This window comes from Vipera berus (assembly GCF_964194415.1).
Source record: "Vipera berus genome assembly, chromosome: Z".
In the NCBI taxonomy this organism is placed as follows: Eukaryota; Metazoa; Chordata; class Lepidosauria; order Squamata; family Viperidae; genus Vipera; species Vipera berus.
The window spans coordinates 130,085,917-130,113,554 of NC_138205.1; the positions used below are offsets into that span (position 1 = coordinate 130,085,917).

Consider the following 27,638-nt stretch of genomic DNA (forward strand, 5'->3'; position numbering starts at 1 on the left):
ATCAATGGGGGAAGCCAGATTCACTTAACAACCGCGTGACTCACTTAACAACTGCAGAGATTCACTGGCAGGAAAGATCGTAAAATGAGGCAGAACTCAGTTGACCAATGTCTCACCTAGCAACAGAAATTCTGGGCTCCACTGTGGTTGTAAATCGAGGACTAACTGTATCAGGAACTGTGGAAGAGGAAATGATGTAGAAAAATCTCTCTATTTCTTTTTATGGAGATAAATGAGATCTAAATGGTGTTTTTCTACTTTGGCAACTTGGAAGATCTGCGGACTTCAACTGCCAGAATGGTTGGCTGGGGGGATTCTGGGAGTTTGAAGTCCACACATCTTCCAAGTTGCTAAAATTGAGAAACGGTGATTTACAGTTTATTTATCCCTACAGAAACTGTGGGTTCCCCCCCCCCATTCTGTCAAGTCAATGAAGGGCCAGTTATGAAACTCAGCAGATTCTCATTGCAAGAAGCCGTAGATTTTTAGATTTGCCTCTGGGGAGAGAAATCGCAGTTGTAGTAAACGAGAAGAAAAATAAAGAGTTGTGTCAGTTATACGGCCGGCATTTGTTGCCCAAGAGGCTGCGTCAAAAATTGGGACGGGGAAGTGGGTCTTGCGAGGAATTGACACAACCCAGCTGTCTTGGCTCAGCACAAAAGGGATGCAAACCAGCCAGAATTGGGGAAGCAGACCACCACCTAACGTAGAATAAACTTGAGTTTGGCGAACCATGTCAGAGATATATGCCTCATTCTTTGGAAAAGGATATGGAATACAGGTAGTCCTCATCTTATGTCCACAATTGAGCCCAACGCTTCCTTTGCTAAGGGAGACACTTCTTAAAGTGAGTTTTCCCCCGTGTTACGACCTGTCGCCATGGCTGTTAAGTGAATCACTGCAGCGGTTAAGTTGGTGACAAAGTGAATCTGGCTTCCCCCACTGACTTTGCTTGTCGGGAGGTCGCAAAAGGGGATCACGTGACACACACCCCCCGCGAGCGTCATAAATACGAGCCAGTATCCGAATTTGGATCATGTGACCACTAGGACGGCACAATGCTTATGTGAAAAACGGCCTTTTTTCAGCATTGTTGTAACTTTGAACGGTCACTAAGGGATGGAGGAGGTAGTAGCCAGCAGCCAAGCTCAGAAAACACCAAGGATGCTTCCTTTCCATCCTGGGCATAAATAAAAAAGGTAAAGGTTCCCCCGCACATGCGTGCTAGTCGTTTCCGACTCTAGGGGCCGGTGCTCATCTCCGTTTCATAGCCGAAGAGCCAGCGCTTGTCCGAGGACGTCTCCGTGGTCATGTGGCCGGCATGACTAGACGCCAAAGGCGCACGGAATGCTGTTACCTTCCCACCGTAGTGGTCCCTATTTTTCTACTTGCATTTTTACGTGCTTTCGAACTGCCAGGTTGGCAGAAGCTGGGACGAGTAACAGGCGCTCACTCTGCTACGCGGCACTCGGGATTCGACCCGCCAAACTGCCGACCTTCGGATCGACAAGCTCAGCGTCCTAACCCACTGAGCCACCGCGTCCCTACCTGGGCATAAATATCCTCCTTTAAAAAAGAGAAATAAGTTTTCAGACTACCTGAAAACACATAAATTACCTGAGACCTGGGCGGGGATGGCAGATCCCTTCTTACAAGTGTCAAGGACATTTGCTAACCGGCATCTGGAGCAGGAGTGTTTGTGAAAAGACACCACTCAAGGTTTTAAGCTAGTCGTTCATTTTATTTATCAAGAAAGAACACGTTACAGACAAATCAGTTAATGAGAGTATCTACAACCAGATTTGGGAAACACAGCTTGACGTCACTGAGCTGCCCTACCACCTTAATGTGTGTATGTGTGAAATATTGCGACCGGTGAGCTAATTCCAGGTTTTCCTATGGAACTGGTTCAGTTTTTATCCCTTTGCACGTCCCAACTCTGCATAAATAGTGTCCAATAAATTAAAGTGCTGAGTTTTTTTTAAAAAACAAAAACAAAAACACCGCCAGATAAATAACTCCAGACACAATCGTGGTTAAAAAAAACAAAACTGGCAGAATTAAAAAGACAGAAAGTAAATAGTATATATTTATATACATATATAGTGCAAAAAAAAATTCCCTTCGCATACAATCCTTCGTAAACTTAGGTTTTCCTGGAACAGGATGAGTAAAAGAGGAGCGAATTGGCAAGCGATGATTAAGGAGGACCAAACCAAATCAATGACATTTAAGCTAATCAGAGCTACGGAGAGTCTTCGACTTAAATGCCCAAAAACGGAGCGCAAAATTTCTGCAACTAAGCAAGGACGGTTGTTGAGTGAGCTTCGTCCCATTTTACGACCTTTCTTGCCACCATTGTTAAGTGAATCGGTGGTTTGTTAGGTGAGGAGCACGGTTGTTAATTGAATCCGGCTGCCCCGTTGACAGTACTTGCAAAAGAGGAGCGCGTGACCGCAGGACACTGTGACCGTCATGAGTCAGAATCCGAATTTGGATCACCATGACCATGGGGATGCTGCAACGGTCGTGTGAAAAACGGTCAAGGTCACTTTTTTCAGTGCTGTCGTAAATAAGTGAACAGTTGTAAGTCGAGGACTTCCTGTAATCTGTCCCAGCGATTTCTGGGGATGGATTTTAGCACAACTAAGTTTGAATCAGTTAATTTGCATGAAAAGGAACGGGTCTTTGCAGCCCCACCCACCCACCCAGTCCCCAGCTGTGAAACAAGAGACCAAGATTTTGCACGTAAAAATCTAATCAACCCAGGGTTTGAGAAATGTAATTTAAAGATTAAGAAATCCACATTATTGTTTTGCTTTCACTGACCGCAAAAAAAAAAAAATGCCTGTAGCTGCTGCGGTTTTAACCTGACCTTAATCTCCACCCCACCCCACCCCAGAAAGTAATTTAACGGCTCACCCTTAGCAAAAAAAATTGGAATATAATAATGTGTAGTCAACAAATTCACCTTAAGAAGCAACTATTTCTTTTCTCTTTACAGATTAAAAAGGACAAAGGCAGAACTTGCACAGGTGGTCCTGGCTGAACGACCGTTGTGACGGTGTTAAAGCTTCGTAACCAATCCTCGGACTTATGACCATCAGCGTCCTGCAATTAACACGATTATCAGGTGTTTGTGATTAGCAACCGGCCCGCGACAAGCGCCACTAATGGAGAAAAGTAGAAGGGAGATTGTTGTGATCTTGTGACGTTTCATTTAACGATGGAAAGGGAAGTTGCCAGCCCGTCACAAGCAGAGTAACCAAAACTGCTGGAGGAGATGGTGGCCATTAAGCAAGGACGACCCGAAGGAACGGCTCACGTAACACAACTGGGAAGAAATTGCTAGATCAGTCTGCCCCAATCCAGAGGTGACGGTTTCACTATCCATAATTCTAAGCAATGATCGCCTGACTGGGGAATTCTGGGAGACGGGTTCAGCCGGGCACCGTTGGAAACCCAGCATTACCTTTTAATCATCATCTGGATTTTTTTGCAGGCCAGACCTAGTAGAGCACGGACAGCCCACAGCTACGAGCATTTCCGTTGCTAAACGAGGCGGTTGTGTTAAGTGAGTCGCACCCATTTTAACAACCTTTTTGTCACGGTTGTTAAGTGAAGTACTGGTGGTATTAAGTGGTCAGTAAGCAAATCCAGCTCCTCCCCCCTCCCCTTGACTTTGCTCATCTGAAGCCAGCAGGGAAGATTGTAAATGGTAATCACACGATCCCGGGATCCTGCAACCATCGTACAGATATGCTGGTTGCCCAAATTCAAATCAAGGAAGCGTGGGGTGGTGGTGTGTGCTGCGATGGTCGCAAGTGCGAGGACTAGTTGCATGTTGCGTTTTTCACTGCCGTTGTCACTTAAAACAGCTGCTAAACAAATGGTTGTATGTTGAAAACTACAATGGTGACTTTTAAGATGGGTGGATTTCAAATTCCAGAATTCCAAGGCAACATGGCTGGCCGGGGGATCCCGAGTCCTACCATCTTAAAGCATGCTGGTGGGGGATTCTGGGTGCTGAGGACCACCCATCTTAAAATTACTGAGCTTGAGACACAGCAGAGATTAAAATAAAGCTCAACTTCTGTCTGCATTAAAACCAATGCATCTCACCAGCCCAAACGGAAGCCAACTTGTCTTTTTATTCTACCCAAATTCAAATCCTGCTACTCAAAAGAAATCTCTTTTTTTTCCCCCAGCTTGGGTCCCCAAACGCTTCCGGGTTCCTATCCAGTGGTTTCCGTTGTTAATCATCCCCAAATCTGCCAGAGATCCAACTCTTTTCATTTCTGACAGCAACCAACAGCAACAGAAAATTGCAGCGTGTTAAGAACCGCTGAAAAATCACCACCCCAAATTTCTTTCTCTGCTCTGTGTAATATCGCCTTCAGGAATGGTTACGTACAATATTTTTATTTTTCTTCCCAAAGATGACAAAGTCCGTAAAATGCATTTGATTAAGATAGATGCCAACATTACGGGACTAATATTAGCAGTCGTTCCCTTTTGTGTTAACGTTCCATAGTTAAAAGTGCTCAGAGTTATCTTAAGGGCTGTTCAGAAATAGTGAGAGCCCCTATTTTTCCCTGGTTGGGGAAAAGAAATAAATATATAGGAATAAGACTTTTCTCTCTCTCTCTCTCTCTCCAGGACCCTAACAGGCCTTTAGGTCAACAGGCAGTTTGGTCACTGGCTTAGATTTTTTAAAATAAAATAAAATAAAATAAATATCCGTGCTGATCAGTTGGCGAGATGCAGGCAGCCTATCCATGCCTGCCATTTCAGATTGCTTAAATGGTTCTCCTCCGGGTTTGTAAGGGCCAGGCAAGCCTACATAAGAGGTTTAAACAAACCACAGCCTTAAAGAAGCCAGACTGGAAGCATACATTTTGAGTAGATGCAAGTAGATGGGCGTCTTTTTAAAGTGCTGGCTTGTCTGTATGTTCACTTCAGCAAGATGGCTTCTTGAGGGGAATCTCGTAGAGCAAAGGCCATCTTTTTTTCTTCTTCTTCTTTTTCTTAAATGGACATAAAACATAGGATTCTAGGGCTGGAAGGGACCTCGGAAGTCCAACCTCCTGCTCCAGATAAGAGATCTTGTAGCATCCCGCTCTGTTTTTGAAAACCTCCAGAGATGGAGCATCCACAACCACAGGAGGCATTCCCTGAAGAGACGAAGACTGTGGCCGGGGTTCTCTGGAGGCAACGAAGAGAACCGGCGGTCCAACAGGTGATTTAAATGAAAATTTTGCAAATCACCTGGCCGCGTTCCCATGCGCTGCCGGAGATCCTCTCCACGGCATGGATAAATTCCTGGGTGCCAACGTGGCGAAGGGCCCCCCCCGTAAGATTGCTCCTTCTTCCTTTGCAACTCTGGAACTTTGGTTCCCTTCTGACTTAAACCAGACTTAATCCCCTTTGTTTCATAACACCCCAATCGGAGGGGGGCTGCCTCTTTTGTGAGTGTGTGTGTTGTTGTTGGGGTTTTCTTTTTTTTTGGCTTTAGTCAACCAATGTGACCCCAGCCAAGCTAAAGGACACCCCCGGGAGTTGGCCCCACAGGACGAATGGGGACCGCTGCTTCCCAGCTGCCAAAATCCTCTCGCTGTGGAGGAGGGGTGTGTGTGTGTGTGTGTCCTAGGTCAGTTTCCGGATTCTGCGGTTCTGCCGGTGGATGCTCATGGTAGCCTGATCCACGGAGGACGTGATAACATCCAGGCTTTCGTCCTGCCGTTCCAGCTCCGTTTCGGTCTCCAAGGCCAAACACTTCAGCCTCCGAAGGATCTGGGGAGGGAAGAGGTGGCAAGTGCAGTCAGCGAAAGAAGGAGCCTCGGCCTGACCTGCTGTCGGGGGACGTCGCCTCGAAGAGTCTGGTAGGGCACCCAGGCAAGTCCTCGATGTGCAGCCGCTATCTGGACGGGTGGGGGTGGGGGTGGGGGTTAGGGTCCTGAGTAGAGGCACCCGTGTAACCAGACTCAGGAGCACAAGGAAGAGTAAGTGGAAATCAAACTGGCTCCTAAAAGGGAGATGGGGTGAGCTTGTCCAAGGCCTCCGTTTCCAAGAACGAGGCAAACCCGGAACACCTTGGCCTTTTTGCTCAGAGGGTTCAGCTGCTTCCCCAGTTCCAGCTGAGGCCTGGAGATGCTGGGAAGAAGGGCAAGATTCAGGGTGAAATGGGGGGGAGGAGGAGGAGGAAGAGGGGGAGGAGGAAGGACTGTGAGGTCCCTGTGTGCTCTCTGAGCTGGGTGGCTTCCTTGCAGACGTTTCATGACCCAACTAGGGAACATCATCAGGGCTAGAAGGGAGGAGGAGGAGGAGGAGGAGGAGGAGGAGGAGGAGGAGGAGGAGGAGGAGGAGGAGGAGGAGGAGGAGGAAGGACGGACTGTGGGGTCCTGTGTGCTCTCTGAGCTGGGTGGTTTTCTTGCAGACGTTTCACGACCCACCTAGGGAACATCATCAGGGCTAGTGTCCAACTCAAGAGAGTACCAAGGACGCCTCATTTCAACCCTGTGCTAGAAATATTCTCCTTTAGAGAAAAAAAGAAAGGGGGGGGGAGAAGGAGGAGTAGGAGTAGGAGTAGAGGAAGAGGAGGAAGATGAGACAGACAAGAAAGAGAAGAAGAAGGGAGATGAGGACAGAAGAAGAGGAGGAGGATGAAGGGAAGGGAGGAGGAGGAGGAGGAGGAAATTAGAAAGATGAATAGGAAAGAAGGTGGAGATCAAGAGAAAAAGGGGAGAATGAAAGGAAAGGAGAAGAAGAATTAGACACGGAGAAAGAGGAGCAGTGTGTGTGTGTGTGTGTGTGAAAGAGACGGGGGGGGGATATAAAAACAGAGAGACGGGGAGGGACGCATGGATAAATAAGAGAGGGACGGACGGACGGATCAATGGACGGACAAAAGAGAGGCGGGGGACGCAGACCCTGGGCCCGACCTCCTTGGCTTTCCACCTGCCAGCTGCAGCCCACCCAGTTCCAGGCCAACCGGCCCAGCCTGGCCTGGCTGACAGCGACTGCCCTTCTTCCCCAGTCTAGACTTTCAGAGAACGGGGCTGGCTTCCAAATAACTGACCCGAACGGTGGTGGGGAGGGGGGGGAGGGGGAGGGAAGGACAACCCAAAAGCTTGAGGTCCGCCACCCCCCACCCCCCTTCCGAGCAGAAGAGGGGAAACCGGAGCCGGCAGGAGGTCTCCCACCACAGACTATAAACTAACATTATCCTGTCTCCTCCCATCATCTGCGCTGACATGACGCTCAACCCCGGGGAGGAGGCGGCAGGCAGGAGAAAGGACCACGAAAGCCTTTCCCACATCGCACACACACACACACACACACACACACACACACACCGAGCCCCGAATAGACTAGGGAGCTCTGGGTGGATCCCAGATCCCAAGAAGGGGGGGGGGATTTCCGGATCTCTCAAGAAGGCCTTAAGGAGGCTTTCCGTAAAACCGGCTGCAACGGGCCCCAGGGGGAGGCTTGCTTGGCAGCACGAAGCCGACGTTTTCTGACCGACACACGTTCCCCCCTGCAGAAGGTCCCGAGTTCAGGTGGCGCGCAATCGTTTTGCGGTTAGGATCTCGGCCCACCCAATGCCAGGGGTATCCCTCAACCTATCGCTATTTCGGAGGAGGGTGTTCGAATACAATTTAAATTCCGTGGTGTCTTTGCAGCTCTCTCAGCTGGGTGGGAGACGTTCTCACAGAGGTTTCACAAGCCAACTACTAGGGAACGTCCTCAGTGCTAGGAGGGAGGGAGGTTAACACTTCTAGCACCCATGATATTACCTAGTTGAGTCATAAAACGTCTGCAAGGAAACAAATAAGTTCAGAGACCACGGCCGGCCGCCACCACCACCTCCTCCTCCTCCTCCTCTCCACAAACCCCACTCTTTTCCAGCACTGATGATGTTCCCTAGTTGGGCAAAGAGACGTCTGCAAGGAAACCACCCAGCTCAGAGAGCACCAGGGACCCCCACAGTCCTTCCTCCTCCTCCTCCCTCCCACCCTCCCTTCCCTCCTCCTCCTCCTCCTCCTCCTCCTCGCTTCTGGCACTGATGAGGTTCCCTAGTTAGGTCCTGAAACGTCTGCAAGGAAACCACCCAGCTCAGGAAGCACCAGGGACCCCCACAGTCCTTCCTCCTCCTCCTCCTCCCTCCCACCCTCCCTTCCTTCCTCCTCCTCCTCCTCCCTTCTGGCACTGATGAGGTTCCCTAGTTGGGTCCTGAAACGTCTGCAAGGAAACCACCCAGCTCAGAGGGCACCTAGGACCCTCACAGGTCAACCCTGAGCTATAAACATTCTCTTCTATCGTGAACACGGTTCTTTCTCCTAAGTACACGTCTGAATGCTAAGGCTTGGGTGAATGTGAGCTCCCTTCCAAGCATGCCTATTTGCACCCTTCTCTCTTCCAGAGGCGGGATGGAGGGAGGGCTGCTAAATGGAAAAAGGAATTCTATTTGACTGTGTTGGCTGCTTGGCTGCCTGCTCCAAAGAGCTCTGGACGTACCTGACGGATTTCCTGCGTTTCACTCTGGGAGACCACCTGTTTCTCCTTCTGCACCTGAGCCTGCTGGCTGTCTGCGCTTCCTCGCGGAGAGGACGGCGTCGATCCGGATTGAACCAGGCTCCCCACAAACCCAGTGGCTGCAAGAAGAGAAGCAGGTGCCAGAAAAGCCCTATCGTTATTATTTTTTTCCTTTAATGGCACAAAATGGCACAGCTGAGCCTGGACTAGCACAGATGTATTGCAAGAAGGGCTTTAAGTGCTGGCAAAAGCGTTTGTCCAGGCAGTCCTCGCCTTACGACCACAACTGCGACCAGAATTGCTCTTGTGGAACAAGGGGGTGGCGAAATGAGCTGCCAGATAGACAGAGAGAGAACAGGGAGCCAGGAGGATGGGTGGGTAGATGACAGACGGATGGAAGGGTAATAGAAACAGAAGACTAGACAGACAGACAGACAGACATAAGAGATGGATGGATGGAGAAAGAGAACAGAGACGGATGGATGACGGATGGAAGAATTATAGACAGAAAAACAGATAAGATGGTTGGGTGGATGGAGAAAAGAGAATAGAGATGGATGGATGGATGACAGACGGAAGAAAAACAGGGACCAATGGACAGATAGATGGATGGATAATAAGACGGAAGGATGGGTAGATGAATGGTGCAAATGCAAGCTGGTTGCAAAGCCCCTAAATTTTGATCACCTGATCAAGGGGATGCTGTGACCAACCTTAAGTCAAGGACTATCTACATATGTCTGTGCTTCCCTTGAGAGTTGAAGTCCACATATCTGAAAGCTGCCAAGGCGGAGAAAATGGATTATTTTTAATTTAATTTTAATTTTAATCCCATTTATATCCCGCCCTTCTCCGAAGACTCAGGGCGGCTTACAATTTAAAGCACAAATCAATGTGCTTAGCAATAGCCTTCGTTCTATGTATATGCCTGCTTATTAGGGCTTTCGCCCCCCCCCCCCAAGCGGCATTATTACAAAGTCAGCTTAATTGCCCCCAACAATCTGGGTCCTCATTTTACCTACCTCGGAAGGATGGAAGGCCGAGTCAACCTTGAGCCTGGTGGGACTCGAACCTGCACTAATTGCAGGCAGCTGGTGTTACTTAAGGAGGCATTAGCCCACTGCTCCACCAAGGCTCTATTATGGTTAGTCCTCGACTTATGACCGTTCACTTAGCAACTGTTCAAAGTTACAACAGACCTTCCTGGGGGCACTTTTTGATCTGGATAGGAAGTTCCAGTAGTTAATGCCCTCATGGTCCCATGAGCAGACATTCATGGCTGTTGGGAGCATCCCACAGTCACACAACTTTATTTTTTTGGCTGAAAACAGGCATTTTGTTCTGGTTTTCGGCAAAACCACTGCTTCACTTAACGACTGAATGCAAAAAAAAAACAAAAAACCACCAAATCATAAAAGCCGGATCTGTCACGCAACTGAGCCGAGCTATGGCCGTCATGAGTTATGACTGTGATGGGCAGGCTGAGGACACAAACTGAGGACTTGCAGCAGGGCAGTGGTCTCGGGTGACAAAGTTGTAACAGGCAGCAGGGATTTTATTCATCAACTTGACAAAGAACACAGCCACACAGTGACAACTGCTGGGTCTTGCGTGCAATGCCTCCATGCACAAAGGTGCAACTGGAAGCTAAACTCAGCCGAGTTCTCGATTTGTGTCCACAACTGAGCCATTTTCCATCGCTAATCGAGACAGCTGTTAAGTGAGTTTTGCCCCATTTTGTGACCTTTCTTCCAGTTGTTAAGTGCAGCTGTTAAGCTAGTCACACGGTTGTTAAGTGAATCTGGCTTCCCCAATGACTTTGCTAGTCAGAAGGCCTGCAAACATGGCCCCAGGACACTGCCACGGTCATAAATATGAGTCAGTTGCCAAGCATCTGAATTTTGACCACATGATGCTGCAACAGTCGTGAGGAACAGTCCTAAGTCAATTTTTATACTGCTGCTGCAACTTCAATCACCAAACGAGGACTACCTGTAGGAATTTTTATTAATTTGTGTTTGTGTATGTGTGTGTTTTCCCTTTGGTCAATAAGTAAAATAAAATACAAGTCAATCAAGGTTTACTGGCCCTCTTCGTACAGCACTCTCATCAAATGACACCTGTTGTTACCTGTGCGTGCCGTTGTAGCTTTAAACGGTCGCTAAGTGGGTGGTCATAAGTTGAGGACTGCCTGACTTTGCAGTGAGGAGCTGCAAAGGGTGAACTCCTTGCTGAGACACACTCACCACACACACACCCACACACACACACACCCGCCTCTCTATGGCCAGGGTCTCTGCTGGAAACAGGATATTCTGGGCTGGGGGCCGAGGCGGGCAGGGGGGAGGGGTGGGGTGGGGAAAAGAGCCTCCTTTAGAGGAAGCTGCCCCAAAGCCCCCCCACCCCACCTCCTCCACGACAGCTGCCGGGCTGTAGGCCAGAAGCCAGGCTGAAAAGCTGACGCTCGCTGGGGTCTTGGGCTGGTGTCAGCTCGGGATTGTGTTACTTAATGGAAAAGGCAGACACAAAAGCTGCAGCTAAAAATACAAACCTTCCCCCCCTTCCCCCCCCAGGAGTTAATTACTGCAGACTCTTAATCCCCTGGAATTATTCGGTCGGGAGACCTGGGGCATCTCGGCTACAAGGGGAGAACATGGATGCCGGCCTAAATTTAACGTGGCCCGAAGCCTGCCCAGCCAAGCGGTACAGGTGTAAAACTTCCCTTGACTCACAACCACCCATTTAGTGACTGTCTGAAGTACCAATGGCATTCAGGGGAGGGGGGGAAGGTGTGTGTGTGTGGGGGGGCTTTTATGACTGATTTTTCACACTTTACGACCGTTGCAGCATCTCCCAAGATCCTGTGATCAAAATTCATCAGTTCATGTTTACGCCGGTGGCAGTGTGTGTGTGTGTGTGTGTGTGTGTGTGTGTGTGTGTGTGTGTGTGTGCATGCGTGTGATGGGATAACCCCCTTTGTGACCTTCAACGAACCTGTGACTCACTTAACAACCTCAGAGATTCACTTAAGAACCGTGGCAAGAAAGGTCGTAAAATGGGGCCTTAACAGCTCTCTGGGTTGGCGATGAAAATTTGGGGCTGGATTGTGGTCGTAAGTCGAAGACCACCTGCATGTAATTTCACAGGGTGAGAAAAAAAACCTACGCAGGTAGTCCTCAATTTACAACCGGTCGCTTAATGAGCATTCAGAGTTATGACGGTCCCCTCCCCCATAAAAAGATCCCTATTTCTGGCTTTCGGCAAAGGCACTGCAGTTATTGGCTTATCAACTGCAGGCTCACTTAATGATCTTGGCGATTCACTTAACGACCAGCGGGGAAAATCGGCTGAATCCCCCTGTGGGCTACCTTAAGTCCTCAAGAGAAAAGGCAGAATATAAATCGGATCCATCAGCCAGGAGGGAAGAAGCTGGTTTAATTCTCCTTGTTTCAAGAGATTAAATGACTGCATTTTCCAGCTTAAATTCAGGGGCCTCTTTTTCAGAGCGATGTTCAAAAGTCATGCTGCTCTTTGTCTGGCTACAAATGGCTCTGGATTAAATCTGAGACTCTCAGTGGCAAAGCAGCAAGAATTTACACCTATGTATTTCTTCACGCAAGATCCCATTAAAAGCCTCGCACTGGCTTTGGGAGACAGGCCAACAAAAATAAAAAAATAAATAGAAGATGAATCAAATCAAATTTGCCAGCTTGAACCCTAACCCTAACCTCTTTAGGAAAGAAAGAACAAAATACGTTACTAGTGAAATACTGGAGGAAATTCTCTCTCTTCTTTCTTTCTTTCTTTCTTTCTTTCTTTCTTTCTTTCTTTCTTTCCTTTCTATCTATACACACACATAAATACATTACACGCATACACACAGTATATATACTCTGTATACATATATACACACTATACACACACATTCAATATACATGTGTGTGTATATAATCTCTCTCTCTCTATATATATATATATGTATGTGTATATATATATATAATGTGTATGTGTGTGTATATAAACAGTTAACAAGCATTTAACATATATATATGTATGTATGTATGTATGTATGTATGTATGTATGTATACATACCCACCCACCCACATATGTATGTGTATATATATATATATATATATATATATATATATATATATATATATATATATACACACACACACACACACACATACATATATGTATACACACACATATTTTCACACTGCCAACTGAAGCAAACTCAATGAGGGAAGCCAGAGTCACTTAACAACGGTGTGACTAACTTAACAACTGCAGCGATTCACTGGGCAACTATGGCAAGAAAGATTGTAAAATGTTACAAAACTCACTTAACAACCGTATCGCCTAGCAACAGAAGCTTTGGGATCAATTTCGGTCGTATGTCGAGGACTTACCCATATACCGAATGATACAGGTGCGGTAGTTGATCGCCACCTAGTGGCAATTCTCAGTTGAAAAAAGACAAGCCTGAGTTTTGGAGAAAGGGAACAAGCCAACGTTGAGCCATTCTTGATAAGATTGCTACTACCTTATATTGATGCTGGCGACAACAGAAAGGAAGGACATTAGAATAAGTTATGAATGCAAAACCGTTTTATGCACAACAAGGAGCAGTTAAAAAGGACTCGACACAGAAATTATTTTTAGTAACTGTTATTGCTGTGTCGTGAATTGAACCAGGATGAACAAAACCAGAATGTTCTTTCTGCCTCTTGGGAGTTAGACTGGCATTTTACCATCTGATGCCCAGAACTCCTTCGTTTAAAAATTAACAAGCCTTTTCAGCCACCGATCAACAAAAGAACATTCTAATCTTTGCAGTCCTGAAATTTCAGCAGAGGGTTGCAACGGAACGTGGTTTGCTAATGCCCAGCTTGCTTTAAGGGCCTAAAACTCCTATTTTAAGCATAACAGACCAGAATTTTTTTTTTCTTCCTACACTTTTTAGAATTTGGAAAATGCGTTAGAAGGTATTTAAAAATGATGCGATTAGAATTAATTTTTTTTAAAAATTGCAATTTATGATACAAAATTTGGGCAATTACACCCCACATAGTGAACAGGATTGCTTGATGACTGTCCTGTTCGCTAAACAACCACCGCCAAAAAATGTCGTTAAAATGAGCCCGATCACGCGACCTGCTTTATGACGGTCATGATTTCTAACCACAATGAGCAGGCTCCATTAAGGCCGCTAAGTTGAGGTCTACCGACAGCTTCAGCAATTGTCTTGCAGCGTGAGAAAAGTAACTTTTTAGCTGCTCCAAATATAGACCACCACTGCCAAACCCCCTCCCCAATAGCCATGGTTGTTTACAAGGTAAATCGCCATCCAAAGATTGTCAAAAGAATACTTGAAGCATCCTAAACTTGCTCCTACGCAGAAAGCCAGTCCGGGATCAAGATTTCGGTTGCTAAGTGGGACAATTGTTAAGTGAGGTTTGCCCCATTTGACCACCTTTCCAGCCACAGTTGTTAAGTGAATCACTGCCATGGTTACGTTAGTTAACAGCAATCCAGCAAGGAGGGCTAGACTCAGAGGCTTGGTTGTCCTTTCCCCAAAATTTAGCCTTGTTGGTTTTTCAACTCAGAATAGCCACTAGATGGCCATCAACCCCCAAGCCTGATCAGTATATAGGAAGTCCTTGACTTACAACCACAGCACAGCCCCAAATTTCTACTGCTAAGTGAGACGGCTGTTCAGTGAGTTTTGCCCCACTTTGCGACCTTTCTTAGGCACCGTTATTAAGTGACTCACTGCAGGTGTTAAGTTACCAACAGGATTGTTAAGCGAATCGGGCTTCCCCATTGACTTCGCCGGTCACAAGGTCGCAAAAGGAGATCACGTGATACACCCCCCCCCGGGATGCGGCTGCTGTCATAAGTATGAAACCAGGATTTCAGGCTGGGATTTTTGATCACGTGACCAGGGAGATGCTGCCACGGCCGTGTGAAAAACGGCCCTAAGTCACTTTTGTTTCAGAGCCATTGTAACCACAAATGGTCCCTAAACGGCTGGATGTGAATCAAGGGCCAGCTAACACTCCTCGTGATCTGGATGGTGACACAACCTAGGTCCGCACTGGCCCGGCTTGGGTCCTGCGTGCGAGTCCTTTCGTTATTATTGATCAGATTCTGGTTATCTTCCGCTCTCTTACCTGCCTGCCAGATGGAGCCGCCCAACTCCTCCGGGGAAGCCCTCCTGCCCGGCGCCAGCCCCACGGCGTCCTGCAAGAACTGGATCTTCTTGCTGAACTGCATCTCCAGGAAGGGGATGGCCTCCGGCATCTTGGCCGACAGGAGCCGGTAGCAGATGTCCGGCTTGCCAATGAACCTCTGGCGGACGCAGATCTCGTACGGCGTGTGGACCCTGACCTCGTCCACCTCCTGCTTCTCAAACCAGTGGAGCAGCTGGGAGTTGGCTCCGCAGATCCTCAGGCCGGACACCAGGAGGGCCAGGCTGCCCGGTTGAGCGTGAGCATCAGCACGGTCAGTGACGATGACGGGGATCTGCAGTAGGACGCCATCTCTGCTCCCGGAGGGCTTCTCCGTCACCTTTCCTGCTTCGGACACGGCTCTGGTGGGCAGTTTCCCACCAAAAGGCCACCAAGATGGAGACTCGAGTTCGGACAGTAACCTGTGAGGAAAGGAAGAAAGATCAGAAACATAGGTAGTCCTCGGCTTACGGCCATTCTTTTAGTGACCGAAGTTACAACAGCAATGAAAAAATGGACTTACGGACCGTTTTTCACATGACCATTGCAGCAGCCCCAGGGTCACGGGATCAAAATTCAGACTCTGGCAACTGACTTGTATTTATGACAGTTGCAGCGTCTCGGAGTCACGCGATCCCCTTTTGCAACCTTGTGACAAGAGTCAATTGGTGGGGGGGCAGGTTCGTTTAACGACCGTGTGGCTAACTTCACAACTAAAATGTTTCCCTTAACAAGGGTGGCAAGAAAGGTCGTAAAATTGGACAAAGGCCACTGAACAAACGTCTCACTTAGCAATAGAAATTTGAGGCTCAACTGTGATCGTACATTGAGGACTGCCTGTACAGGTAGTCCTCGACTTACGGCCACAGTTGGGCCCAAAATTTACGTCGCTAAAGTAATACATTTGTCATGTGTGAATTTTGATCACGGGGAGTCTCCAAGTGGCCATGTGAAAAATGGTCCTAGGTCACTTTTCCAGCAATGTTGTAACAGTCACTAAACGAACTGCTGTAAGTCGAGGACGTAATCTGTGTATATGTCTGGTCAGATAACGAAGGCCAGCATGGAAAGCACAACAAATCCAAGGAAGGGAATATGTGACTTCCAGATGTTCTGGAGAGGAACACCTGGTATCCCTCATTAGGAGTGAAAGACCCCACCTCCTGTGCCTGGGATACTAAGGGGTCATAAATGGGTCACATGACCAGCCCACTCCCAGGGTCACGGGGCTGGATGTCGGGCGCTTAGCCACCAGTAATACTGATGACCGGTTACAGCATCATGCAGTGCCACAATTACTTATTTGTGATTTTTTTGGTTTTTTTTGGTCACTTTCTGGCAAAAAATAAAATAAATGGCCATTTGAATGAATGGGTTGACGTTTGCAAGTGGGGCGCTCTCTTAGCACCACAAAAAAAAGGTAATAAAATCACTCCAGTCACGAGCGCCACGATTTTTAACTAGTAGATTTTTATTAATATTTTTTATTCTACCTTTATCATTTTTGTAACTAGTTCAAGGCAGTGAAGAGTGCAAACACTCCTTCCTCCTCCATTTCCCCCACAACAACCCTGTGAGGTGGGCTGGTCTGAGAAGGAAGGACTGGACTGAAGTCATTCAGCCAGCTTATGTCCCTAAGGCAGGACTAGAACTCTCCGTCTCTGATGATTGGCCTGTTTTCATTCCTAAAATGGGATTAGAACTCACCGCCACCAGATGATTGGCCCAAAGTCGCCCAGCCGGCTTTCCTGCCTAAGGCGGGACTAGAACTCAATGCCTCCTGGTGATTGGCCCAAAGTCACCCTGCCAGTTTTCATGCCTAAGGCGGGACTAGAACTCAACGTCACCTGATGATTGGCCGAAAGTCACCCAGCTGGCTTTCAGGCCTAATTTGAAACTAGAACTTACCCTCTCCAGGTAAATGGCCCAAACTCACCCATCTGGCTTTCAGGCCTAAGGCAGGACTAGAACTCATTTGTCTCCTGATTTCTAGGCCAGCACCTCAACAACTCCTGTCCTAAACTGTCTGTCTTCCCATCACAACTGCAGTCGTAAATTGAGGCCTTCCTATATTAAACTGACCTTGAATTGTCGTCCTGTCCCCAATGCAGCTGTTCGTTTTGGGAGAAAGTATTCTTGAATCTAAATACGGTAATTATTTACCTCTTTTTAAGGTGTGGCTCTCCAGTGGTCCTTGAGAACAAGGGTCCTCCATGACTCCTCCACTTAAAGGACACCTCCCGACGTCCTCCTTGCGCCCCGCCAGCCCTACGCCCCACCTGGAGGATCCCCACATCACACACACCCCTGGCCGCCATCAGCACCCCTGGCGTGTCGCCCTACCTATCTGCCACATCCATCTCCGACTCAATCTTGTCCAGGCCTTTCACGATGTTGTCGAACTGCTCGCCCTGGTGCTCCAGCACCTTCGAGGTATCTTCCAGGCGCTTCTGAGATCCCATCAACAAGCCGGTCAGCTCCTTGCCCTTGGGGGTCTGTACGCAGGCCGTCTGCGCCCGAGGTCCCTCTGGCGCCAGGAGCCGCTCTCTCCAAAAGTGTTCCAGCACGTTGAAGATCACATTCCGGTTGGGCTGAAGGGAGCTGAACCAATGCTTGGTGCCGCTCTCCAAAATTGTCAGGGAACTGAAGATTAAGGCGGACGATTCTTTCTTGATCTCGCTGATGGAGGAGAGGGGGAAACTGGCCACGACCTCTCCGGATCTGTCCGCTGTGAATCTGACCGAAACTGGCGTCAGGAGGAGTTTGCCGGGCACCCATTGCTTCTCCGAGTTGAGATAATAGGAACAGGACCACCTGTGAATCTGGACGTTCTCATCCATGACCTTATTCCTTACCTTCCTCCTCCTCCTCCTCCAGGAAACAAACTGACGGCTCCCAAGGATCAAATGAATTGTGTAATCAGCGATGTGCAATTAACACAAGGTTCGTTCGCCTTCCGTGAGCCTCACGACAAACACCTGTGTTCAAAACGCCGGTGGAGATAATGGCGTGAGACTCTAAGGCACCAATAGGTGAACTCGCTCATTCCAGATTCCCTCCCCCCCCCAGTTGTGACTTTTGAATATCTGAAACTGCGTTCTTCTGAATGTCGCCATTTGGTCACTACGGGTCACTTTAATCAGTGCCGTTGTAACTTCGAACGGTCACTAAACAAATGGTTGTAAGTTGAGGAGTACCTGCATACAGGTAGTCCTCAGTTTGCAACCACAACTGAGCAAAAATATCTGTTGCTAAGCGAGACACTTGTTAAGGTTTCCCCCCCCCATTTGACCACCTTTCTTGCCACAATTGCTAAAATGAATCATTGCAGTTGTTAAGTTAGTAACACAATTGTTCAAGCCGTTAACTCGGCTTGGCAAATGGTCCGAATTTTGATCACGTGACCAAGGGGATGCTGCAACGGTCGTTAAGTGTGAAAAATGGTCACAAGTCGCTTTTTCCAGTGCCCTTGTAACTTCAAACGGTCGCTAAATGAAATGTTGTAAGTTGAGGACTTGCTGTACGCATTTGTTACTTAAGAAATTGCAAATCAGCTGCAGAAGAAACGAATTCTAAGTCTCTACAGGCAGTCCTCGTTTAGTCACCCCCAAATGGCACAGGCAATCCGGTCATTAAGCGAAGCAGTTGCTAAGTGTAACTGCGGTTGCTAAGCGAAACCACAACTCTGCTTATGTGTCGAGGTTTCCTTTACAGAGCTGTGAAGGTCATCAATGCAATGACTGCTGGCAAAGTTACTACATGCAAAAGACAGGTTTTTGTGTGTTTTTTTTAAAATAAAGCCAGTTCAAACACTCAACCCTTCATTAGTAAGAACAGACGTTGGAATAATATTTAGGCATATGCACAGGATCACCTATCTGAATAAAAGCAAATAAAGACAGTTAGGTCTACCCGTTTGGTCTGGCTGTTTTCATCTCCTCTACACAACCCACTAAATATCTGTCAAGGAATATCTGTATTAATAAATTTCCCCCATTTACCTGGTCTGTTGGTGGATTCAGACGTTTCTGGCAGCTTAAAAATTGTTATCGACTGAGGCTTCTTGATCCCGGAGCCCAACAAAAATTGCCCCAAATTGTACAGATCAAAAAAAAACAAACACCTTTCAACCTACATAAAATTCACTACGCATCTAAAACTTAGAAAAGAGGTATTTGGGGGGGAAAAATGATGGTCCAAAGCAGGCATTTGACTGTTTGTCCATAGCACAAGAAAATGAACGTCAAAGGAGGATACTAAATATTATATATATATTTTTTTGATCTCATGATTCACTGTCCAAGTATAACTCACCTATTTACTATCTGGCTAGTCATTTTCGCACATGATGAAACTGAGGATATTATTTTTGCTCAGGCATCACATGCCAACCACAGTCAACATCACATCAGGAAACCAGATCTTGTATTGATACAGGTAATCCTCGACTTACGACCACAACCGGACCCAAAATTTTTGTGGCTAAGTGAGACATGTGTTAAGTGAGTTTTGCCCCGTTTTATGACCTTTCCTGCCACTGAATCACTACAATTGTTAAGTTAGTCACTTTGCTTGTCAGAAGGTTGCAAAAGGGGATCACATGACTCTAGGATACTGCAACCGTCGTAAATGCGAGTTAGCTGCCAAGCCTCTGAATTTTAATCAGGCGTTCAAAGGGATGCTGCAACAGTTGTAAGTGTGAAAAATGGTCAGAAGCCACTTTTTTCAGTGCCGCTGTAACTTCAAACGGTCACTCAATGAACTGTTGTAAGTGGAGGACCCGTACTTCTGGTTATTTTTTGTTTTAATTTATATGCCTCCCGCCTTTATTATTCTCACAAATAATCCAAGGCAGTATCCAAGACAGCTTCCTTATCCTATTTTCCCCTCAACAACAACCCTGCAAGGTGGGTTGGGTTGACAAGATAGAAAGTGACTTGAGTTGAAATTACACAGCTGGCTTTCACGTGGCCAACGTAGGATTTGAATTCATGTCTGCAATCCTAGCCCAGGATTTTCCCTTGGGACAACAGGGGCCTTTATGGAATTAAAAATGTTTTTTCTTTGCTGCAAGGAGCGGTTGTACAATGTAAAGATGATGCAATATTTCCAGCAAAGCCAATAAATCACACTTTGGACCAACAAACGTATTTTATAAGCCCTTTTCCGGAAGGAAGCCTACAAGGAACTGTCCGTGAAATGGAATATTAAAATATCAAGGCATTTCCTTGTTTACTCCGAAGCAGAGCAGCTGGTTGGTTTTTTTTAAAAACATAATTTTAAATTATTCATAGAGAGTCAGCCAGGAAATGCAACCTAAGTACAAGCTGTACCACAGACACATGCCAATATAGAACAGAGAAAACAAGATCGTTAAAGGCAAAACGTTTCACTTATTAGCCAGGAAGATTTGGGGAGACTGCTGTCACTCCTTGGAAGCATACTTATAAGAGGTAGTCCTTGACATTTCCAAGGCTAAGCGAGAAAGTTTAGTTTAGTTTATTGAATTTATATACCGCCCTTTTCCCATAGGACTCAGGGCGGTTTACAAAGTATTTAAAAACGTCAATACAATACAAAAGTTAAAGACAGTTAAAATAATTAAATTTAATCCCTGAACAAATATAAAACCCCATTTAAAAACTCTCAGCCTGGGCCGGAAAGCTCAAAGAGCCAGGTTAGTGAATCTTATCCCATTTTACCACCTTTCTTGCTGCAATTGTTAAGTGAATCCCTGCAGTTGTTAAGTTAGCAATACGGTTGTTAAGTGAATCTGGCTTCCCTTAGGTCACAAAAGGGGATAACACATGACCCCGGGACACTGCAGCCATCATAAACAGGAGTCAGTTGCCAAGCGTCTGAATTTTTGATCACGAGACCATGAGGATGGCTGCAACAGTCTAAGGGTGAAAAATGGTAATAAATCACTTTTTTTTCCAAGCCATGGTCACTTCAGTTATTAAATAAATGGCTGTTGAGGTATGTCAAGGACTAGCTATATAGCAATTGGTGGTCAATGGGATAGATATTTATACAGTCAAATGTTCTCTCTGCGCGCTTTACTCCTTAACTCTCCATCCTACTTAGTTTTATTTTAAATTGCAGACGACACCAAGCTGGCAGGAATAGCCAATACTCCAGAAGATAGGCTTAAGATACAGGAAGATCTGGAGAGACTCGAACACTGGGCACTAACAAAATGAAATTCAATGGTGAAAAAAGTAAGGTTCTACATTTAGGCAGGAAAAACCAAATGCACAGGTATAGGATAGGTGGTACCTTGCTCGACAGTAGTAACTGTGAGAGGGATCTCGGAGTCCCAGTAGACAATCACTTCAATATGAGCCAGCAGTGTGCTGCAGCTGCCAAAAAAGCCAACACAGTGCTAGGCTGTATTAACAGAGGGATAGAATCAAGATCAAGTGAAGTACTAATACCACTTTACAATGCTTTGGTAAGGCCACACCTGGAATACAGCATCCAGTTTTGGTCACCACGATGTAAAAAAGATGTCAAGACTCTACAAAGGGTACAGAGAAGAGCAACCAAGATGATTGGGGGACTGGAGGCTAAAACATATAGGGAACGGTTGCTGGAATTGGGTATGTGTAGTTTAACGAACAGAAGGATGAGGGGTGACATGATAGCAGTGTTCCAGTATCTCAGGGGCTACCACAAAGAAGAGGGAGTCAAGCTATTCTCCAAAGCACCTGAAAGCAGGACAAGAAGCAACGGATGGAAACTAGTCAAGGAGAGAAGCAACCTGGAACTAAGGAGAAACTTCCTGACAGTTAGAACAACTAACCAGTGGAACAACCTGCCTCCAGAGGTGGTGAATGCTCCAACACTGGAGGTTTTTAAGAAGAGACTGGACAGCCATTTGCCTGAAATGGTATAGGGTTTCCTGCCTGAGCAGGGGGTTGGACTAGATGACCTCCAAGGTCCCTTCCAACTTTATATTATTATTATTATTATTATTATTATTATTATTATTATTATTATTATTATTATTATTATTTGATTTTTTTCAGTTGAAGAGCTTTGCTTATTCTTTTAATATTTTACATTGCAATTTATTCAATGTCGGTAATTTGCTGGGGGTTGCCTTTGTCCAGAATGGTGTGTAGAGTCTCCTGCTTGAGCAGGGGGTTGGACTAGAAGACCTCCAAGGCCCCTTCCAATTCTGTTATTCTGTAAGATAGGTGACATATAAGGTTGATAAATAGATATAAGAGTAAAATAGGTATCTATGGAGATGTTAATTGCATACAAAATGGAAAACATGACCACAACTACACTAATACCTGCCAATTATTTTTTGCAAGATGCCTGGTCAAACCATCCATTTTGTATTTTGAATCCACTGGACAAGGGTGCTTACCTCTTCCCACTTGTGGGAAATTAATTACAGGGAGTCCTTAACATACAACCATTTGTTTAGAGACTGTTCGAAGTTAGAACAGCACTGAAGAAAGTGGCTTATGACTGTTTTTCACACTTACAACAGTTGCAGCATCCCTAGGGTCACATGATCAAAATTCAGACACTCAGCAGCTGCTTCATATTCATGACGGTTTCAGTGTCCCAGATTCTGTAGTCACCTTTGGCGAACCTCTGACAAGCAAAGTCAATGGGGGAAGCCAAATTCACTTAACAGCTGTGTGGCTAACTTACCAACTGCAGTGATTCACTTAACAACTGTGTTACTAACATATCAACTGTATTGATTCACTTAACAGCAGTGGCAAGGAAGGTCATAAAATGGGGCAAAACTCACTTAACAAATGTTCCACTTAGCAGCATAAATTTTGGAGTCAATTGTGGTTGTAACTCAAGGACTGCCTGTATAAAGCTAATACAGAATCTAATTGCTCTGCTTCGGGTTATATATAGGTATACATAGATACACACACAAACACTATCGATACTGTTTGATATTTTATGTTGCTTTGTGATCTGCCTTTGGTACAGACATGCAGATATACTATCTATACCAGGGGTCTTCAAGCTTGGCCCTTTTATGACTTGTGGACTTCAACTCCCAGAATTCTTCAGCCAGGCATGCTGGCTGAGGAATTCTGGGAGTTGAAGTTCACAAGCCATAAAGCGGCCATGTTTGAAGACCCCTGGTCTCTACTGTATATGATGTCTTTATGCTGCTTTGTGATCTGCCATTGGTACACACACAGAGAGACCCACAAACAGACAGATATACTACCTATATACTGTCTGATGATGTCTTTATGCTGCTTTGTGATCTGCCACTGGTACACACACACAGAGACCCACAAACACAGAGATATGCCACCTATATTTTTTTTTAATTCCATTTATATCCCGCCCTTCTCTGAAGGCGGCTTACAAGTCTAGCAGTAGCCTTCATTCTATGTATATGCCTGCTTATTAGGGCTTTCACGCACCCCCCAAGCGGCATACTGTCTGATGATGTCTTTATGCTTTGTGATCTGCCACTGGTACACACACACACACACACACACACACACACAAACACACAGATATGCCACCTACATACTGTCTTTATGCTGCTGTGTGATCTGCCATTGGTACACACACACACAGACCCACAAACACAGATATGCCACCTACATACTGCCTTTATGCTGCTGTGTGATCTGCCATTGGTACACACACACACAGACCCACAAACACACAGATATGCCACCTATATACTGTCTTTCCCCTTCATGGATTACTGCCTTGTCGTGGCGAAGGGGCTTGCGTAATTCAATGAAGTTATGAGCTATGCTGTGCAGGGCCACCCAAGACGGACAGGTCATAGCCGAGAGTTCTGACAAAATGTGATCCACTGGAGAAGGAAATGGCAACCCACTCCAGTATCTTTGCCATGAAAACCCTATGGACAGTACCAAAAGGCAAAACGATATGACGCTGGAAGATGAGCCCCTCAGGTCGGAAGGCGTCCAATATGCTACTGGGGAAGAGCAGAGGGCTAGTACTAGTAGTGCCAGAAAGAATGAAGCGAATGGGCCAAAGCCGAAAGGACGCTCAGCTGTGGATGTATCTGGTGGTGAAAGGAAAGTCCGATGCTGTAAAGATTTTTTCTCCATAGGAACCTGGAATGTAAGATCCATGAATCAAGGCAAGCTGGACGTGGTCAAACAAGAGATGACAAGACTGAACATCGACATCTTAGGTATCAGTGAACTAAAATGGACAGGAATGGGTGAATTTAATTCAGATGACCATCAGGTATACTACTGCGGGCAAGAATCCCTCAGAAGAAATGGAGTAGCCTTCATAGTCAATAAAAAAATAGGAAAAGCAATACTGGGATACAATCCTCAAAATGACAGAATGATCTCAGTTCGAATCCAAGGCAAACCATTCAATATCACAGTAGTCCAAGTCTATGCCCCAACCACCAGTGCTGAAGAGGATGAAATTGACCGGTTCTATGAAGCCTTACAGCACCTTATAGAAGTAACACCAAAAAATGATGTCCTTATCATCATGGGGGATTGGAATGCTAAAGTAGGAAGCCAAAAGATAACTGGAATAACAGGCAAGTTTGGCCTTGGAGTACAAAATGAAGCAGGGCACAGGCTGATAGAATTTTGTCAAGAGAATACGATGGTCATAGCAAACACTCTTTTCCAACAACCCAAGAGACGGCTCTACACATGGACATCACCAGACGGTCAACACAGAAATCAGATTGACTATATGCTCTGCAGCCAAATATGGAGAAGCTCTATACAGTCAGTAAAAACAAGACCAGGAGCTGACTGTGGCTCAGGCCATGAGCTTCTCGTTGAAAAGTTTAGGCTTAAACTGAAGAAAGTAGGGAAAAGCACTAGGCCACTCAGGTATGAATTAAAACATATCCCTGTTGAATATACAGTAGAGGTGACAAATAGATTTAAGGAATTAGATCTGATAGACAGAGTGCCTGAAGAACTATGGACAGAGGTTCGCGACATTGTACAACAGGTAGCAACCAAAACCATCCCAAAGAAAAAGAAATGCAAGAAAGCAAAATGGCTGTCTGAGGAAGCTTTGCAAATAGCTGAGGAAAGGAGGGAAGCGAAAGGCAAGAGAGAAAAACATAGATATGCCCAATTGAATGCAGAATTCCAGAGAATAGCTAGAAGAGATAAGAATGCCTTCTTAAATGAACAGTGCAAAGAAATAGAAGAAAACAATAGAATAGGGAGGACCAGAGATCTTTTCAAGAAAATTGGAGAGATGAAGGGAACATTCCATGCAAAAATGGGCATGATAAAGGACCAAAATGGCAGGGACCTAACAGAGGCAGAAGAGATTAAGAAGAGGTGGCAAAATTACACAGAAGAACTATACAAGAATGAGCTTAACGTCCCAGATAATCACAATGAGGTGGTCACTGACCTCGAGCCAGACATCCTAGAATGTGAAGTGAAGTGGGCCTTAGAAAAGCTGAGCAACAACAAAGCTAGTGGAGGTGACAGTATTCCAGCTGAGCTATTCAAAATCTTAAAAGACAGTGCAGTAAAAGTGCTACACTCAATTTGCCAGCAAATTTGGAAAACTCAACAGTGGCCACAGGATTGGAAAAGATCAGTTTACATTCCAATTCCAAAGAAAGGCAGTGCCAAAGAATGTTCAAACTATCGCACCATTGCACTCATTTCTCATGCTAGTAAAGTCATGCTTAAAATCCTACAAGCTAGACTTCAGCAGTATGTGGATCGAGAACTACCAGAAGTACAGGCAGGATTTCGAAGAGGCAGAGGAACTAGAGATCAAATTGCCAACATACGCTGGATCATGGAGAAAGCTAGGGAGTTCCAGAAAAACATCTACTTCTGCTTCATTGACTATGCTAAAGCCTTTGATTGTGTGGATCATAACAAACTGTGGCAAGTTCTTAAAGAGATGGGAGTACCAGACCATCTTATTTGTCTCTTGAGAAACCTATATGCGGGTCAAGAAGCAACAGTGAGAACTGGACACGGAACCACTGATTGGTTCAAAATTGGGAAAGGAGTCCGGCAAGGCTGTATACTGTCGCCCTGCCTATTTAACTTATATGCAGAGCACATCATGAGAAAGGCAGGGCTAGATGAATCAAAAGTTGGAATTAAGATTGCTGGAAGAAATATCAACAACCTAAGATACGCAGATGATACCACTCTAATGGCAGAAAGTGAAGAAGAACTAAAGAGCCTCTTGTTGCGGGTGAAGAAGGAGAGTGCAAAACTTGGGTTGAAACTAAACATTAAGAAAACCAAGATCATGGCATCTGGCCCTCTCAATTCCTGGCAAATAGATGGGGAAGAAATGGAGGTAGTGACAGATTTTGTTTTCCTGGGCTCCAAGATCACTGCAGATGGGGACTGTAGCCAAGAAATTAAAAGACGCTTGCTCCTGGGAAGGAAAGCCATGGCAAATCTAGACAGCACACTAAAAAGCAGAGACATCACCCTGTCAACAAAAGTGCGTATAGTCAAGGCTATGGTCTTCCCAGTTGCAATGTATGGCAGTGAAAGTTGGACCATAAGAAAGGCTGAGCGCCAAAGAATTGAGGCCTTTGAACTATGGTGCTGGAGAAGACTCCTGCGAGTCCCTTGGACTGCAAGGCGATCAAACCGGTCAGTCCTAGAGGAGATCAACCCCGACTGCTCTTTAGAAGGCCAGATCCTGAAGCTAAAACTCAAATACTTTGGCCACCTAATGAGAAGGAAGGACTCACTGGAGAAGAGCCTAATGCTGGGAAAGATTGAGGGCAATAGAAGAAGGGGACGACAGAGAATGAGGTGGCTGGATGGAGTCACTGAAACAGGAGGCGTGAGCTTAAAGGGACTCCAGAAGATGGTAGAAGACAGGAAGGCCTGGAGGAATGTTATCCATAGGGTCGCGATGAGTCGGACACGACTTCGCAGCTAACAACAACAACAACAATACTGTCTTTATGCTGCTGTGTGATCTGCCATTGGTACACACACACACAGACCCACAAACACACAGATATGCCACCTATACACTGTCTTTATGCTGCTGTGTGATCTGCCATTGGTACACACACACACAGACCCACAAACACACAGATATGCCACCTATACACTGTCTTTATGCTGCTGTGTGATCTGCCATTGGTACACACACACACAGACCCACAAACACACAGATATGCCACCTATACACTGTCTTTATGCTGCTTTGTGATCTGCCATTGGTACACAGGCTCACAAACACACAGATATGCCACCTATATACTGTCTTTATGCTGCTTTGTGATCTGCCATTGCTATTTGCCATTGTTCTGGATGCGAACGCCGGTTCCCCAGTTAATCTGGATCAGCTGCTCCTGGGGCCAGGGGCGACCCTTCCCCATTCAATGGGGGCAACTGGGGATCCCGCTGCTCCCCCCTTGCCTTGACCTTTCCAGAGGCCCCCTCCCCTCCCCCACCTTGCCCTGCCCGACACAGAAGGGGGGAGGGCGCGAAGGCCTGTACCTCTCCCCTCCTTCCTTAGGCCTCCCCCCGCCCTCAGACTACAACTCCCGGCAGCCCTTGCGCCAGCCCCGGGAGCCCCTCACGGCGAGAAATTGGGGAAGGGGGCGCTCCGTAGGGCAGCACCAACCCGGCCCACATGCCCGCGTCGCGCCCACCGAGACTCCTCACCGGTCGCTCGTGAAAGGCGGACGGGAAGGAGGGGAGCCGCCATCCGCTCCGTCTTTCTCACAAACTCCCGCAGCCCTCGCCCGCCTCACGACGCTCCCAGCGCGCCTGCGCAAACCCGGCGCGCCGCTTTGATTGGGAAGTCGCGCGCAGGCGCTCCGCCGGCCCGCAAGAGAGAGAGAGAGAGAGAGAGAGAGAGAGGCGGGGCCTGGGCTGCCTGAGGCGAGC

General features: G+C 46.5%; 1 protein-coding gene and 1 long non-coding RNA gene across 3 annotated transcripts in view; one reads left to right on the forward strand and one right to left on the reverse strand.

Moving 5' to 3' along the window:
• LOC308677644 overlaps positions 1 to 27,638 on the forward strand; it is a 792,073-nt gene that overhangs the window by 534,649 nt on the left and 229,786 nt on the right. The gene's annotated exons all lie outside the window — the stretch shown is intronic.
• On the reverse strand, positions 1,727 to 27,467 carry SNAP47 (synaptosome associated protein 47). 2 transcript variants are annotated; one of them, XM_081344221.1, is made up of 5 exons: positions 27,414 to 27,467; positions 17,113 to 17,747; positions 14,713 to 15,191; positions 8,518 to 8,654; positions 1,727 to 5,793 (listed from the first exon to the last, which is right to left on the reverse strand). In XM_081344221.1, the coding sequence occupies exons 2-5, from the start codon at positions 17,607 to 17,609 to the stop codon at positions 5,647 to 5,649; spliced, it is 1,260 nt and encodes a 419-aa protein (XP_081200347.1). In that variant the 5' UTR covers positions 17,610 to 17,747; positions 27,414 to 27,467; the 3' UTR covers positions 1,727 to 5,646. The 2 variants fall into 2 exon arrangements, with proteins under 2 accessions (XP_081200347.1, XP_081200348.1); XM_081344222.1 differs by lacking the exon at positions 27,414 to 27,467 and adding an exon at positions 18,771 to 19,247.

Bases quoted from the DNA above. Each gene is read 5' to 3' on its own strand.
- SNAP47 (XM_081344221.1), bottom strand. From the start codon at position 17,609: ATGGATGAGAACGTCCAGATTCACAGGTGGTCCTGTTCCTATTATCTC. The intron at 15,192-17,112 runs GTAGGGCGACAC...CTTTCCTCACAG, and splicing joins GAGATGGATGTGGCAGATAG to GTTACTGTCCGAACTCGAGT. The intron at 8,655-14,712 runs GTAAGAGAGCGG...CTCTTCTTGCAG, and splicing joins CGGCTCCATCTGGCAGGCAG to CCACTGGGTTTGTGGGGAGC.